Genomic DNA, 17,874 nt, shown 5'->3' with positions numbered 1-17,874 from the left:
ATCCATCATGGCTCATTTATTATCCCTCTCAACCCCGTTCTCCTGCCTTTGCCCCGTAATCTCTGGTGCCCTGTCTAACCAAGATTCTATCAACCTCCACTTTAAATCTAATCACTTGGCCTCCGCGCTGTTCATGGCAATTAACTCTACAGATTCGCCATCCTCTGACTGAAGAAATTCTTCCTCATCACTATATTAATGGACTATTCTGAGGCTGCTCTCTCTGGTCCTTGATTCATTCACCGTGGGAAATATCCTCTCCACATCCACTCTAACGAGGTCTTTCAATATTCGATAGATTTTCACTGAGATCCCCCTCATTTTTCTAAACTTCAGTGAGTACAGCCCAGAGCCATTAAACACTCCAAAAAGCAGTCAAGGGAGTTGGCCATACCATCATTCTATGAAGTCCTCTGACTTCCTTTCCATCTCCTGCTCCCTGTTGGAGAGGTGGAGTGGTTAGGGGAAAGATTGCATGGGACAAACTGTGTATGGGGTCAAGGCAGGAATTGCTGGAGGAATTGAGCGGGCCAGGCAAAATCGTGGAGGGAAATGGATGATGAAGGGTCTTTCAGGTCAAGACCCTTCATCGGGGCTGGAAGGAGGAAACCTGGCTTGTATGAAAAGGTTGGGGGTAAGGGGAGGAACAAGAGCTGGTAGCTGATTGGTGGAGGATTCAGATGAGGGAGGGGAGTGAAAGGCAGACTGCCTCCACCTTTTTCAGATCTTTAGACCAGAGGTGAGGAGAAACTGATACCAGCTAGTTCCCCTTTTTCTAGTCTAGTTGAATCATTCTATCTATTTCTCTCTATAGATACTGCCTGACCTACTGAGATCCTGAGCGTGTTGTTTCCTTAAGGTTGCTCTAACCAGGGATTGGGGGGGTAGTGGGGATAAGCCCCCACTACCTATAAATGCTCCCAATGGCACGTGTAACTGTTTCCATTGACAGGAGAAGAAACAAAGGCAGGTTACTGCTGCCTTAAAATTAGTTGCTTTGGGCAGATGGAGCTCATCAGCTGTGGTTGGTAGCTCACCCAGGGACAGGAAAACTCTGATCTCAAACCTCTGCTGCCCTGTGGCTGCACCCACTCCTGGAGAAAGCTTCAGAAGTAAACCTCAAAGAAAACTTTAGAGCCGGAGTCCCTAGGGCTGTCCCACGCTGAGTTTAACGCTGACCGGCAACTCCTGCGACACCAGGGTGCAACATCCATGGTCGATCCTGACCAACGGACGGTCTCATGCTGTGTTTGATGCAGGTAAGTTGAGGCTAGCCGAGGTGGGAGATGAAGTGAGAAGCTGGAAGGTGATAGGTAAAGGGTTGGAGAAGAAGGAATTTAATAGGAGAGGTGAGTGGGCCATGGAGAAAGGGAAGGAGCGCCAGAGGGAGGTGATGGGCAAGTGGAAAGGATGAGAACTTTTAACCCTTCCCTCCCACATATGGTAACCCTTCATTTTTCTATCATCCATGTGCCCATCTTAAATGTGCACCGCCTCAGGCAGGGCATTGCACCCACCCACCATTCTCCAAGATGAAATGAGAAGCTGGGAGGTGGTAGGTTGGAAAGGTAAGGGGCTGAAGAAGGAATTTGTTAGGAAAGGAGAGTAGATTCTGGGAGAAAGGGAAGGAGGAGGGGAACCAAGGGAAGGTGATAGACAGGTGAGGAGAGAAAGGGGTGAGAAAGGGAAAAGGATCCGGATGAGAAAAGGTGAGAGGGGAACCAGAAAGAGGAATGGAAAACAAGAGGAGGGAGCTGAACGAGGTAATTGTAAAGGTCAAACACCGGAGAACAGTCTCACAATGTGTGTTATTTATTTACAACAGTTATACAGGCAATGCCCCAAACACAGCTACCAGTCCATTGATAGAACAGTGCTGCGTTGGGTCCGCTACAGGGCGTGGATAACGGTTCGGTTGCGTAGACTCTGCACGTACTCTTTGGCCTGGTCCAGTCCAGTGGTCTTCTTCTCGATCGGGGGGTTGCCTTCCACCAGCTTCACAAAGTAGTGACAGTAGACCCTGTCCATAATACCAAACATGCCCCGACCGTGGTAACGCAGACGTTTCAGGTACTGGCCCTTACCGGAGAAGGACTCGGCTGGTCAGAGAGGGAAGAAGCAGGCAATGAGAGGGAGCCCAAAGGGACTGTGCTCGAGGACGGCCACCCTCCCCCTTCTTCAACTTTCATACAGTCCGAGGGTCATGAATTCCTGATGAGAGACACAGATTCACAGAGACCCGGGAATGGGCGAAGAGAGAGACACAGAAATGGGTGAAGAGAGAGTCACAGAGACCCGGGAATGGGCGAAGAGAGACACAGAAATGGGTGAAGAGAGAGTCACAGAGACACGGGAACAGGTGAAGAGAGAGTCACAGAGACACGGGAACGGGTGAAGAGAGAGTCACAGAGACACGGGAACGGGTGAAGAGAGAGACACAGAGACACGGGAACAGGCGAAGAGAGAGACACAGAGACACGGGAACGGGTGAAGAGAGAGACACAGAGACACGGGAACGGGTGAAGAGAGAGAGAGTCACAGAGACACGGGAACGGGTGAAGAGAGAGAGACAGAGACACGGGAACGGGTGAAGAGAGAGTCACAGAGACACGGGAACGGGTGAAGAGAGAGTCACAGAGACACGGGAACGGGTGAAGAGAGAGTCAGAGACACGGGAACGGGTGAAGAGAGAGACACAGAGACACGGGAACGGGTGAAGAGAGAGACACAGAGACACGGGAACAGGCGAAGAGAGAGAGAGTCACAGAGACACGGGAACGGGTGAAGAGAGAGTCACAGAGACACGGGAATGGGTGAAGAGAGAGTCACAGAGACACAGGAACGGGTGAAGAGAGAGTCACAGAGACACGGGAACGGGTGAAGAGAGAGACACAGAGACACGGGAACGGGTGAATAGAGAGACACAGAGACACGGGAACGGGTGAATAGAGAGACACAGAGACACGGGAACGGGTGAAGAGAGAGACACAGACACGGGAATGGGCGAAGAGAGAGAGAGACACACAGAGACACGGGAACGGGCGAAGAGAGAGAGAGACACACACAGAGACACGGGAACGGGTGAAGAGAGAGTCACAGAGACACGGGAATGGGTGAAGAGAGAGACACAGAGACACGGGAACGGGTGAAGAGAGAGACACGGGAACGGGTGAAGTGAGAGAGTCACAGAGACACGGGAACGGGTGAAGTGAGAGAGTCACAGAGACACGGGAACGGGCGGAGAGAGAGTCACAGAGACACGGGAACGGGCGAAGAGAGAGAGACACGGGAACGGGCGAAGAGAGAGACACGGGAACGGGCGAAGAGAGAGACACAGAGACACAGGAATGGGCGAAGAGGGAGAGTCACAGAGACACGGGAATGGGCGAAGAGAGAGTCACGGGAACGGGCGAAGAGAGAGTCACAAAGATGCGGGGACAGGCAGAAAGAGTGCCACAGAGGCAGGCAGAGTCACAGAGTTGGGCAAATGGAAAGAGGGAAAAAAGGTATAGCGAGAAAAGGAGAGAGGAAAACAAAAAGGTGGAGAGCAGAGGGATGGAACGAGTCCAGCCATTGCTGAAATTGATGGTTTTATTCCCCAACCGACCAGAGGTGAAACAAAACTGACCCCCACTGTCCCTTTGCCAGTCTTGATCCTGCTAACTTCCCATTCCCCTCGACCTCCCTGCCTTTAACAACAGCCCCCACCCCCACCCGGTAGCACCATTATCCAATAAAACTCAGGCCAGACGAACTGGCTCTGGCCTGACGCCTTGAGTGAAGGGGGACACAGAGACAGGAGAATTCCCAGAGCAACACCCAGGTACCGGAGCTTACCAATGTAGAGGTTGGATCTATATTCCAGATTGTGATTCCTCACCGCCATTTCCTGAGCTTCTAGAAGGACCTGAGGCAGGTAGGAGATGGAGGGAGAGGGTGAGAGGCAGCTGCATTATAGAACGTAGAACAGTACGGCCCTTCAGCCCACAATATTGTGCTGAACCAAATAAATTCATAATCAAATTAATCTCTTCTGCCTACACAATGTGCATGACCTTCCATTTTCCTCACATTCAGGAACCTATCCAAATGTCCCTTAGAAGTCTCTAATGTTTCTCCCAGACACACACCACTCTCTGTGTAAAAAGAAACCTTTCCCCTCACATCTTTAAAATAACCTCCTCTCACCTTCAATGCATGCCCTCTGGTATTAGATGTTGCAATCTCGGGAAACAGATATCATCTGCCTACTCTGTATATGACTGTCATAATCTCAGGTCTCCCTGCAGTTTGTGGTAGACAGGAGATAGAGGAGCAACCTGGAACTCAGGACAAACCATTCCTGCTTGGCCAAAAGCTAGCATCACTTTCCAAAGCCACTGCTCTGAGTTCTAAGACCATAAGACATAGGAGCAGAATTGGGCCATTCAGTCCATTGAGTCTGCTCCACCATTCCATCATGGCTGATTTATTAACCCTCTCAATCCCATTCTCCTGCCTTCTCCCTGACTTGGACACTTGGACAAATCAAGAACCTATCAACCTACACTTTAAATATATCAATGACTTTGGCCTCTACAACCATCGAGATTCACCACACTCTGGCTAAAGAAATCCCTCCTCATGGGTCAATCAAGGATGGGCTTTAAATCCTGGCCATGCCAGACATGATCACATTCACCCAAAGAAGAAAACAAAGGATAAAATGGAAGAGTGGAAAGATTTGGGAAGCTGTCAGAAGCGTTACAAAGCAGCGATGAGTTAATGGCGCTATATAAATGTGAGCTTTTCTTATGATTTAGAAGTGGGTCGACAGGGAGAATAGAGTAATACTGCACAGAAACAGTCCCTTTGGCCCATCGAGTCCATACCAACTTGATCTCCCACCTAGTCCCATTTACCTGTGCCTGGACCACAGACTTCCTAACCCCTCCAAACTTCTCTCAAATATTGAAATTGACCTCACGTCTTCACTGGCAGCTTGTTCCACACCCACACCACCCTCGAGTGAAAAAGCTTCCCCTCATGCTTCCCTTAAACATTTCATCTTTCACCCTTAACCCATGAACCTTGTGTTCTTGTCTCATCCAACCTCAGTGGAAAAATCACAAACAAGAGAAAGTCTGCAAACGCTGGAAATCCAAGCAACACTCGCAAAAATGCAGGAGGAACTGGCCCGAAACGTCGACTGTTTACTCTTTTCCACAGATGCTACCTGACCTGCTGAGTTCCTCCAGCATTTTGTGTGTGTTGCCCCGTGGAAAAAGCCTGCGAACTGTTACCCTATCTATACCACTCCTGATTATAGCTCACATTCTCTTACGTGCCAGGGAATAAAGGCCTAATTTATTCAATGTTTCCTCATCATATGGATATTGCGTAGTCCTCAGGTGTCTCTTACCTCCAACATAACCTTTGCTCCCTTTTTGTCATTGAACTGGAGTTGGGCAATGGCCTGGTCAAAGGTCATCCCTCTTATCTACCAATAAAAACACAGATGTTAAAATCTACAGACGGAGGCTCTTTCAATTCCACCTCTCAATACCCAGAACCTCTGCACCATTATGTCCAGGTCTTGCACCACCCTGGCATGATGTTGGTATTGGTTTAATATTGTACCAAGATACAGTGACAAGCTTGTCTTGTACACTGTTCATACTGATCGGATCATCACACCCTGCATTGGGGTAGAACAAGGGAAAACAATAACAGAATGAAGAATAAAGTGTCACAGTTACAGAGAGAGTGCAGTGCAGGCAGACAATAACATACCAGGTTATAATGAGGTAGATTGTGAAGTCAAGAGTCTATCTTATCATACCATGGGAACCATTCACTGGTCTGATAACAGTGGGGTAGAGCCTGGTGGGACGTGCTTTTAGGCTTTTGTATCTTCTGCCTGATGGGAGAGGGGAGAGAGAGAATGTCCAGGGTGTGTGGGGTCTTTGATGGTACTGGTTGATTTACTGAGGCAGCAGTCACAGACGAACAGTTGTTGTGCCAAACCGTCATGTATCGAGGCTGGGCAGAACAGATAGAACATTTGTCGTACCAAGCTACTATTCATTCAGACAAGGCAGTAGTCACAGACAGAACAGTGGTACCAGACTGTCGTGTATTGAGACAGGACAGTGGTCACAGACAGAACAGTGGTACCAGACTGTCGTGTATTGAGACAGGACAGTGGTCACAGACAGAACAGTGGTACCAGACTGTCGTGTATTGAGACAGGACCGTGGTCACAGACAGAACAGTGGTACCAGACTGTCGTGTATTGAGACAGGACAGTGGTCACAGACAGAACAGTGGTACCAGACTGTCGTGTATTGAGACAGGACCGTGGTCACAGACAGAACAGTGGTACCAGACTGTCGTGTATTGAGACAGGACAGTGGTCACAGACAGAACAGTTGCTGTACCAAGTGGTGATGCATCCAAACAGGTGATTCTATGGTGCATCTGTAAAAATGGACGAGGATCAAATTTTACAGGAATCCCACGATGAGATTGCTTGTGAAGTCAAGAGTCTACTCCACTGTACTATGGGACTGTTTTAATTCTTATCTGAAGACCACTGTGGGTAAAATAAGAGACTCTGCAGATCCAGTAAATCCAGAGCATCACACATGAAATGCTGGAGGATCCCAGCAAGTCAGGCAGCGTCTATGGAAGGTTATAAACAGTTGACATTTCGGGATGAGACACCGGAAGGTCTCAATTGACCTGTGCAGCACAATTTCAATCACTTTATTGGTGGCTGGAATGGAGAGCTACAGTTATAACAACAGATTGACTAGGGCAGTGTGAAACAACTCACCCTATTCAATCTCTCTTCTTAGGCACATATATATATATGTATGTAGAGATAGAGTGTCTAAGACTTTTGCATTGTACAGTAGTAATTTAATTTTATGTATTCCCGTCATGCTGTTGCAAAAAAACAAACAAAAACATATGAGAATGATGATAAGCCTGATTCTGGTGTGGTTCTCCATTGGGAACTGAGAGTGGGAAGGGGGCAGGGAGAGGGGAATCAGGCTGCGAAAAGGGGAAGGGAGAGGGGAGAGAGTGGGAAGCAGCAGAGAGACATCCTGTAATGATGTAATCAATTGTTTGGAATCAAATGACCTTGTCTGGTGTCTCAGGACGGGGTGTGTCTGCACCCACAGCCCCACCCCACCCCACCCCACCCCGATATTCCTTCTCTGCCACCTGTCCCACCCTCCTCACAAGGCACTCCACCCTCACCATTCCAAACATCCTTTGATCCCACCACATTTACAAACTCGCTCTCCACTCCAAAATGACAAATACTGAGCAAACGTCTTAGGCACTCTAGCAATATATATGTGCCTAAGACTTTTGCACAGTACTGTAAAGTCAGTGATAATAATTTTGATTCTGAGAGTCCATAATCAAAATATTATCGGTGCAGAAAGCGACAGGTACAGAAGGTGTCATTTCCCCAGATAAGCAAGCACAAAGCACAATCAGGTTGCCGTGAGACACATCACCATGGTAACCAGACTTCAGAGACTCACCATCTTTGCCAGGTACCACATCTTGTCCTTGCTATACTTAATCTGTCTTCTGCAGTGGTAAACCTCCTGTGGATGTAGAGGAGAATGTGTAAGGTCCAAAACCTTGGCCTTGGCCTTCAAACTCACCAACCCGCTCCCCTTGCATCTGACTGTTCAGAATTCACGATGGTTCGGAATTTGCCTCCTTCAGCAGTCCGGAACGCAAGCTGGAGGAGCCCAGAGTGTAAACTGGGTGCGTGGACAGACCAGGTTTGGTGTTTGGATTGCCAGAGGTCAGGAACTTGGGAAGGTTCTGACCATGGTCCGGAAATGGAGCAGAAAGGGAAATGGACTGCAAGTAGGATTCACAGATATGAAATCCCCACTTCTTTTGAATTCACCAGGGCCACAGGAAAATCGATTATAGAACATGGTGCAGATGATGTCGAGGGCATCTTCAAGAGGTGATCCCTCAAGAAGGTAGCATTCATCACTAAGGACCCTCACGATGCAGGACAACCCTCTTCTCTTTGCTACCATCAGGGAGGAGGTACAGGAGGGTGAAGACACACACTCAACGATTCAGGAACAGCTTCTTCACCACCACCAGATTTCTGAATGGACAATGAACCCAGGAATTTGTGATGTTGCCATAAAAACTAAATGTCCTCCTCCATTGTATCCCCATTACCCCCACCCTCCATATTCATGTGTCTCTGTAAAGGCCTCTTAAACATTATCAAACTGCCTGCTTCCATTACTATCCCGGGAAGCCATTCCAGGCACCCACCCACTCTGTGTGAAAACACTTTCAGTCTCTTAAAGAATCTCCCTCAAAAGATAATTGTCAGCTTAGCTTTTCTGAACTATATTTTTAAACTGTGGAATTTAATACGTAAAACAATAAGGGACGCAGACTCAGTTGACACTTTTAAACTCTAGCTCTGGACCAATTTATACAACCTTGCTTTTCACAAACAATTTTTTTTGTCTTCAATTATTTTTAATATTATCTTTCACATTTATACATTTATCCCATTGTAAAGCACTTTCAAACTACATAATCCGTATGAGGCAACACTTCACCAGCGAGCCAGTCAGGTCATCTACTGTATCTGGTGCTCCTGATGAGGCCTCTAAATTAGTGAGACCCGACGAAGATTGGGGGATCACTTTGTTGAGCATCTTCTCTTCATCTGCAAAAAGCAGGATTTCCCCATGGACAGCCATTTTAATTCCTTAACCCATTCCCATTTCGACATGTTGATCCATAATCTCATCTACTGCCACGATGAGGCCACTCTCAGCACCTCATATTCTGTCTAGTAACCTCCAACACGATGGCATAAACATTAATTTCTCAAATCTCTGTTATTTCTCTTACTTCCCCTTTCTTCCATTCCCCATTCTGACTCCCCTGTTATCCCTTCTCTTTTCCTCACCTGCCCATCACCTCCCTCTGATGCCCCTACTCCTTCCCTTTTCCCACGGTCCACTCTCCTCTCCAATCGGACTCCTTCTTCAGCTGTTTACCATTTCACCTATCACCTCCCAGCTTCTTACTTCACTCCTCCCCCACCCACCCACCTTCCCCCTCACCTGGTCTCACCTATCACCTCCCAGTGTCTCACTTCATCCCCCTCCCCACCCACCCACCTTCCCCCTCACCTGGTCTCACCTATCACCTCCCAGAGTCTCACTTCATTCCCCTCCCCACCCACCCACCTTCCCCCTCACCTGGTCTCACCTATCACCTCCCAGTGTCTCACCATCCCCCTCCCCCACCCACCTTCCCCCTTACCTGGTCTCACCTATCACCTCCCAGTGTCTCACTTCATCCCCCTCCCTCACCCACCCACCTTCCCCCTTACCTGGTCTCACCTATCACCTCCCAGTGTCTCACTTCATCCCCCTCCCCACCCACCCACCTTCCCCCTCACCTGGTCTCACCTATCACCTCCCAGTGTCTCACTTCATCCCCCACCCACCCACCTTCCCCCTCACCTGGTCTCACCTATCACCTCCCAGAGTCTCACTCCATCCCCCTCCCCCACCCACCTTCCCCCTTACCTGGTCTCACCTATCACCTCCCAGTGTTTCACTCCATCCCCCTCCCCCACCCACCCACCTTCCCCCTCACCTGGTCTCACCTATCACCTCCCAGTGTCTCACTTCATCCCCCTCCTTCACCCACCCACCTTCCCCCTCACCTGGTCTCACCTATCACCTCCCAGTGTCTCACTTCATCCCCTCCCCACCCACCCACCTTCCCCCTCACCTGGTCTCACCTATCACCTCCCAGTGTCTCACTCCATCCCCTTCCCCCACCCACCCACACTGGGAGGTGATAGGTGAGACCAGGTGAGGGGGAAGGTGGGTGGGTGGGGGAGGGGGATGAAGTGAGACTCTGGGAGGTGATAGGTGAGACCAGGTGAGGGGGAAGGTGGGTGGGTGGGGAGGGGGATGAAGTGAGACTCTGGGAGGTGATAGGTGAGACCAGGTGAGGAGGAAGGTGGGTGGGTGGGGAGGGGGATGAAGTGAGACACTGGGAGGTGATAGGTGAGACCAGGTGAGGGGGAAGGTGGGTGGGTGGGGGATGAAGTGAGACACTGGGAGGTGATAGGTGAGACCAGGTGAGGGGGAAGGTGGGTGGGTGGGGAGGGGGATGAAGTGAGACTCTGGGAGGTGATAGGTGAGACCAGGTGAGGAGGAAGGTGGGTGGGTGGGGAGGGGGATGAAGTGAGACTCTGGGAGGTGATAGGTGAAAAAGGTAAAGGGCTGAAGAAGAAGAAGGAGTCTGATAGGAGAGGAGAGTGGACCATGGGAGAAAGGGATGGAAGAGAACCGGGGGGGGGGGGGGGGGGGTGATAGGCAGATAAGGAGAGAAGAGAAGGGGTGACAGGGGAACTAGAATGGGAAATGGAAAAAGAGTGAACTGGGAGAGGGACGAAAAGTTTAAAAGTTGGGGAAAATTATGTTCATGTCATCAGTTGGAGGCTATTCAGGAAAGATGATGAGGTGTTGCTCCTCCAACCTGAGAGCGGACTCTTCATAGCAGAAGAGGAGGAAATGGACCGACATTTTGGGATGGGAATGGGAATTAGAATTAAAATGGCTGGCTATCAGGAAATCCTGCTCGTTTCATACTTTTGTGACGATAAACCTGATTCAGAGACTCAGTAAAGGGACAACTCACCACTGGCCGGCGAGGCTCGTGCGGCAGCTGCGGAGGGTAGACTTTCCGGTTCTTCCTCTCCCAGCTTCTCGCAGGTAGAGCGAGGCTGGAGTGAAAGTTCGAGTGAGGAACGGCTGTGCATGATGCCTGTAACCTGAGGAGGCAGATCGGTGCAGTGTTTTTACGATGTAGGGAAGCATCATGGTGAATCTCTTCCGTACCCTCTCCAGATCGTCAACAGAGAACATCACCGCACAGTACAGGCCCTTCAGCCCACAACTTTGTGCCGACATTTAACCTGGGTAAAGGTCAGTCTACCTCCAAGAAAACCACAACCTTGTTGACTGGAGTCCATGGCTTTGTGTGCTGACTCATGGTAGGGTTCACCCATGCCAAACAGATCAAAGAGTAGAGGCCTGACTAAGAGTGGTCCACTGGTCCTCCAGATTCGAAGGTTCCACTCAGGGCTAGCAACCCTGACTGGACAAAAAAAATTGTTTATGGAAACAGCAAAGAAGAATCCTATATCTGTGTGTGTTAGACCTGAGTCTCGATGAAAGAACTCCTGAACACCATAAGACCATAAGATATAAGAGCAGAATTAGGCCATTTGGCCCACTGAGTCTTCTCTGACATTTCATCACGGCTGATCCAATTTTCCTCTCAGCCGCAATCTCCTGCCTTCTCCCCGTATCCCTTCATGCCCTGACCAATCAAAAATCTATCAACCTCTGCCTTAAATATATATAAAGACTTGGCCTCCATAGCAGCCTTTGGCAAAGAATTCCATAGATTCACCACTCTCTGGCTGAAGAAATTCGTCCTCATCTCCATAACTAAAAGGATGCCCCTCTATTCTGAGGCTGTATCCTTTGTTCTTAGACTCCCTCACCATAGGAAACATCCTCTTCACATCCACTCTATCAAGGCTTTCACAATTCAACAGATTTCAATGAGGTCAGCTGTCATTCTTCTAAATTCCAGTGAATACAGGTCCAGAGCCATCAAATGTTCTTCATATGACAAGCCATTCAATCCTGGAATCATCTTTGTGAATCTCCTTTGAAACCTCTCCATTTTCAGCACATCCATTCTAAGATCAAGGACCCAAAACTGCTCACAATACTCCAAGTGAGGCCTCACCAGTGCTTTATAAAGTCACATTACATCCTTGCTTTTATATTCTAGTTCTCTTGAAACAAATGCTAACATTGCATTTGCCTTCCTCACCGCAGCCTCAACCTGCAAATGAACCTTTAGGGAATCCCGCACAAGGACTCCCAAGTCCCTTTGCATCTCAGATTTTTTGTATTTTCACTCCATTTAGAAAATGGTCAACCCTTTCATTTCTTCTACCAAAGTTCACGACCATACATTTCCTGAACCTGTATTCCATTAGCCACTTCTTTGTCCACTCTCCAAATCTGTCTAAGTCCTTCTCTAGCCTCTCTACTTCCTCAAAACTACCTGCTACTCCACCTATCTTCATATCATCTGCAAACTTTGCAACAAAGCCATCAATTCCATCATCTAATTCATTGACATATAACATAAAAAGAATCGGCCCCAACACAGACCCCTGTGGAACACCACTAATCACCGGCAGTTGACCAGTAAATGGTTCCCTTTATTTCCACTCTTTGCTTTCTGCTAGTCAGCCACTGTTTTCACCATCAGAGAATCTTTTCCATAATACCATGGGCTTGTAGCTTGTTAAGCAGCCTCATGTGTGGCACCTTGTCAAAGGCCTTCTAAAAATCCAAGTGCACATCATCAACCAATTCTCCTTTGTCTATACTGCTTGTTATTTCTTCTAAGAATTTCAAGATTTGTCAGGCAAGATTTTCCCTTTAGGAAACTGTGCTGACTACGGCCTATTTTATCATGTGCCTCCAAGTATCCTGAAAAATCACAATTAATAATCAACTCCAACATCTTCCCAACCACTGAGGTCAGACGAACTGGCCTATAGTTTCCTTTCTTCTGCCTCTCTCTCTTCTTAAAGTCGAGTATCCTCTGCAATTTTCCAGTATTCTGGAACTATTCCAGAATCTAGTGATTCTTGAAAGATCATTACTAATGCCTCCATGATCTCTTCAGCCACTTGCTTCAGAACTCTGGGGTGTCCACCATCTGGTCCAGGTGACTTATCCACCTTCAGACCTTTCAGTTTCCCCAATAATCTTCTCCCTAGTAATAACTTCACACACTTCATGTCCCTGATATCCACTACACTGCTAGAGTATCCACCGTGAAGACTGATGCAAAATACTGATTAAGTTCATCCACCATTTTGTTGTACACCATTACGACCTCTCCAGCATCGTCTTCCAGCAGTCCGATATCCACTCTCACCTCTCTTTTACACTAAATACTCACACACACTCTCACACACACACACACACACACACACAGAGGAACTTTTTGGTATCTTCTTCAATATTATTGGTTAGCTTACTTTCGTATTCTATTTTTACCTTCTTAATGACTATTTTATTGCCTTCTGTTGGTTTTTAAAAGCTTCCCAATGCTCTGACTTCCCACTAATTTTTGCTCTATTATCTGCCCTCTCTTTTGCTTTTAAGTTGCTTTTGACTCCTCTGTCATCTTTCCTTTAGAATACTTCTTCCTCTTTGGGATGTATATATTCTGTGCCTTCCGAATTGGTTCCAGATACTCCAGTCATTGCTGCTCTGCCATCATCTTTGCCAGTGTTCATTTCCAATCAGTTCCAGCCAACTCCTCTCTCATGCCTCTGTAATTCCCTTTACTCCATCGTAAGGCTGATACACACAAAATGCTGGTGGAACACAGCAGGTCAGGCAGCATCTATAGGGAGAAGCGCTGTCAACGTTTCCGGCCGAGTCCCATTCCCATTCTGATATGTCTATCCATGACCTCCCCTACTGTCAAGATGAAGCCACACTCAGGTTGGAGGAACAACACCTTGTATACCGGCTGGGTAGCCTCCAACCTGATGGCATGAACTTTAAATTCTCTAACTTCCGTTAATGCCCCTCCTCCCTTTCTTACCCCATCCCTGATATATTTAGCTTTCCCCCCCTCCTTTTTTTTCTCTCTTTCTGCGCATCACTCTGCCTGTTCTCCATCTCCCCTCCCCCTTTCTTTCTCCCTGGGCCTCCCGTCCCATGATCCTTTCCCTTCTCTAGCTCTGTATCCCTTTTGCCAATCTCCTTTCCGGCTCTCAGCTTCACCCCACCCCCTCCGGTCTTCTCCTATCATTTGCCCTCCCCCTCCTACTTTCAAATTTCTTACTATCTTTCCTTTCAGTTAGTCCTGACGAAGGGTCTCGGCCCGAAACGTCGACAGTGCTTCTCCTTATAGATGCTGCCTGGCCTGCTGTGTTCCACCAGCATTTTGTGTGTGTTGCTTGAATTTCCAGCATCTGCAGATTTCCTCGTGTATGACTGATACATCTGACTTTAGCTTCTCTTTCTCAAATTTCAGGGTGAATTCGATCACATTATGATCACTTGTCCGTAAAAGTTCTTTAACCTTTAATGTAATCAATTCCTGTTCATTGCACAACACCAAATCCAGAATAGCTGATCCCCTAGTGGGCTCAACCACGAGCTGCTTTAAAAAGCCATCCCACAGGCACTCTTAAAAAATCCCCCTCCTGGAATCCAGCACCAACCTGATTTTCCTAACCTACCTGCATATTGAAATCTCCATGGCTACTGTAACATTGCCCTTTTGACATGCATTTTCTATCTCCCGTTGTAATCTGTAGACCACATCCTTACCATTGTTTGGGGGGGGTCTGTATACAGCCCCCATCAAGGTTATTTTTACCTTTGCAGTTCTGTAGCTCTATTTACAATGATTCAACACCTTCCAACCCCATGTCTTTCTAGTGGTTTGATTTCATTTATTACCAACAGAGCAAAACTGCCCCCTCTGCCTTCCTGCCTGTCCTTTTGATACCATGTTAATCCTTGGGCATTAAGCTCCCAGCTATAATCTTCTTTCTGCCATGATTCAGTGATGCCTACAACAACATTCCTGACAATCTGCAACTGTGCTGCAAGTTCACCTACCTTATTCCATATACTGCACGCATTCAGATACAACACCGTCAGTCTTGTATTTACCCTTTTTGATTTTGTCTGCCTTTTACGTTGCAATTCATCCTGTTGCCTGCAATTTTGCCCTATCGACAGTCTCTTCTCACCTCACATTGCCTCATCTTCAGCTTTATTATTTGCCTTTCCGACGATACTTCCTGCATTGAAATATACACAGCTCAGAACACTAGTCACACCATGCTCAACTTTTTGATTTCTAACTTTGTCTGAGATCTTAACCACATCTGCCCTCACAACCTTTCCACTAACTGTTCTGGCACTCTGGTTCCCATTCCCCTGCTATTCTAAACACCACTGTGCAAACTTCGCCCTCAGATATTAGTCCCCCTCCAGTTCAGTTGCAAACCATCCCTTCTGTACAGGTCCCACCTTCCTTGGAAGCCCTGAACACCACCAAGATCAAGACCAGAATTGGTTTTAGGAATGTTCGAACCATGTACAACACTGGCAAGCTAGCAGAATGCTGGCGTGTGACAGAGAACGACCATGCCAAGCCGTTGTCATTCCACAGCACAAGCCTAAATGTTGGAGATGGATTGGGGACGTGATGAGAAGAGAGAGACCAACTCCATCATCGAGACAGCACTTCATTGGACCCCTGATGGACGGAGAAAACATGAGAGACCAAATACAACTCGGTGCCCTACCAAAATGAAGTCCCGAACCACTCCTGGGCACAATAGAGAAGATGGCCAAGGACAGACAGAGATGGAGGACCTCCATTGCTGCCCTAAATATCAGTGGCATTACAGGCATTTGATGATGATTAATGCCTTGAAATGAATCTCAAGTTTGTATATGGTATACGTAAGAAGCTTACTTTGAGCTAGAATGACCTTTACTTACTTTTTACGCTCATTACGGCTGCTAGTGTTTCGGATGGTAATGAAGGTCATTCATCTCTGTCTGTCTTTGGCCACTCAGACGTAGAAAGATTCTTCATTGCTGCTTCCATAACGCTCTTGTGTGACTAGTCAGGGTTGTTAACCCTGAGCTGAAGCCCCGAACCTGGAGTACCAGTGGACCACTCTTAGTCTGGCCTCTACCCTTTGACCTGTTTGGCATGGATGACCCCACCAAGAGTCAAAGCACGAGGCTGAGACTCCAGTCAGCATAGCTTTCCGGGTCAGTGAGGCATGCAAGCCTCCAAATCCTACAACATGGTTGTGGTCCTCTTGGCAGTTTCTTGAAGGCACCCACAGGAAAATAAAGGAATACAATAGTTTCCACAAAAAAAAACACACAATACAAAGACTGACAAGCCTCCAACGTGCAAAAAGGACAAATTGTGTAAACAATAAAAAGATAATACTGAAAACATGAGCTGGGGGCTCTGCGACGAGTAGTCAAAACTGTCCAATGTATCTGCCATCAAGGACTTACAGTACTGAGCACGTCTTAGACACGTAAAAAACTCTGTAAAGCAAAGATGCTTTCTAAATATCAAAAAAATTACTATTAAGAGCAGTAAACAGAAAAAACTAAATCAAACCAACATTTAGTGTGACCACCAAACTTAATCAATTCCCTTAGGCACCCTAGTCTTTGTGTTTTTGTGCACAGGTGAGTCTCTTGGCATTATTTTCACTCTGGAAGAATGGCTTTTTGGCAGCATCTCTTCAGCTCAACAACCCTGCTCTGCCATTCAGTCAAAACTGATTTATTATCCCTCTGAACCCCATTCTCCTGCCTTCTCCCCGTGATCCCCTGACCAATCAAAAAACAATCAACCTCCGCTTTAAATATACCCAATAACTCCACGGCCGCCTATGGCAAAGAATTCCAGGTTCATACCTCTGGCGAAAGAAATGTTCTAAATGGAATCTGTCTTCTAAGGCTGTGTCCTCTGGCCTTGACTCCCCCACTATAGAAAACAGCCTCTCCACATCCACTCTATCTGTGTCCTCTGGCCTTGACTCTCCCACTACAGGAAACATCCTCTCCACATCCACTCTATCTGTGTCCTCTGGCCTTGACTCCCCCACTATAGAAAACAGCCTCTCCACATCCACTCTATCTACACCGTTCAATATTCGATAGGTTTCAATGAGATCTCTCCTCACTGTTCTAAACTTGAGCGAGTACAGGCCCAGAGCCATCAAACTATGGTCCAGGTGCAGGTCGATGAGAGTAGGTAGTTTAAATGGTTCGGACTCGATGGGCTGAAAGGCCTGTTTCTGTGCTGTACTTTTCTACGACTCTAACATACTCCTCATGCGTTAACCCTTTCATCCCGGGATCATTCCCGTGAACTGCTCCAATGCCAGCACAATTACGCACTCTCACCTTGAATGGACGTGTGTCAGGAGATTCCTCACGGCAGCCAGACCTTAAACAGAGACAGGAAGACAAATAAGAACGGGAGAGAGGAGCCGGCGACACTCATTGAGCGAACAGTACACAGACACCCACCTGGCCAGAGGGAAGTTGCCATGTTACATTCGGCCACACTATTCAGGCTCGACCAATCGCACACCCCGATTTCCCCCACTCCGCCCTCGATTGCAATGGCTGACTGGCTCAGACTGATGATTTATTACATTTTGCTTTTCTGTGTGTGTGTGCTTTTATATTAACGGAGAAAGCGGTGCGTCCGGCGTGGGCTCTACAACTGAGGGATCGAACGAAGTGTTCGCCACGCCGGCCTGGCTGGGTGGATCGGTCGCGGTTTTGAAACGCGTTTCCTCAGTGCGCGCGGGACCCGTAGCTGGGACATGAAATTGCAACGCCCACAGAATGAAAGAGGAATTCAGGCAGTGTCCAGAGAAATGATGCTCAGAGCCTTCAGAGTTTTGTGTGTGTTTGTTAGTTACTTTGGATTCCCAGCATCTGCAAAATTTCCCCGGGGATACACAACGTTTGGGAGCCAGGGAGGGAGAGAGAGAAAGGGGAAGGGAAAGGGGGTAGAGAAAGGGAGAGAGAGTTGGGAAGAAAGGAGGAGAAGGAGGGGGATAGAGAGAGAAGAGAGTGGGGATAGAGAGAGAGGGATGGGGAAAGGAGAGTGGGTTAGAGAAACTGATGGGAGTGGGATAAGCAGTCCATAAGCAGAGTGGGTGGGATTCTTCAAGAT

General features: G+C 47.8%; 1 protein-coding gene across 1 annotated transcript; it reads right to left on the bottom strand.

Moving 5' to 3' along the window:
* Positions 1–1,796: 1,796 nt before the first annotated feature.
* Positions 1,797–17,448, bottom strand: mrpl22 (mitochondrial ribosomal protein L22). Its single transcript, XM_073067119.1, has 7 exons — positions 17,217–17,448; positions 17,091–17,133; positions 10,717–10,849; positions 7,542–7,607; positions 5,402–5,479; positions 3,838–3,907; positions 1,797–2,099 (listed from the first exon to the last, which is right to left on the bottom strand). The coding sequence occupies exons 1-7, from the start codon at positions 17,236–17,238 to the stop codon at positions 1,891–1,893; spliced, it is 621 nt and encodes a 206-aa protein (XP_072923220.1). The 5' UTR covers positions 17,239–17,448; the 3' UTR covers positions 1,797–1,890.
* Positions 17,449–17,874: the final 426 nt, after the last annotated feature.

This window comes from Hemitrygon akajei, chromosome 15, assembly GCF_048418815.1.
Source record: "Hemitrygon akajei chromosome 15, sHemAka1.3, whole genome shotgun sequence".
NCBI lineage: Eukaryota > Metazoa > Chordata > Chondrichthyes > Myliobatiformes > Dasyatidae > Hemitrygon > Hemitrygon akajei.
Note: the sequence above shows the minus strand (reverse complement) of the source record. Positions and strands in the feature narration are given on the sequence as shown.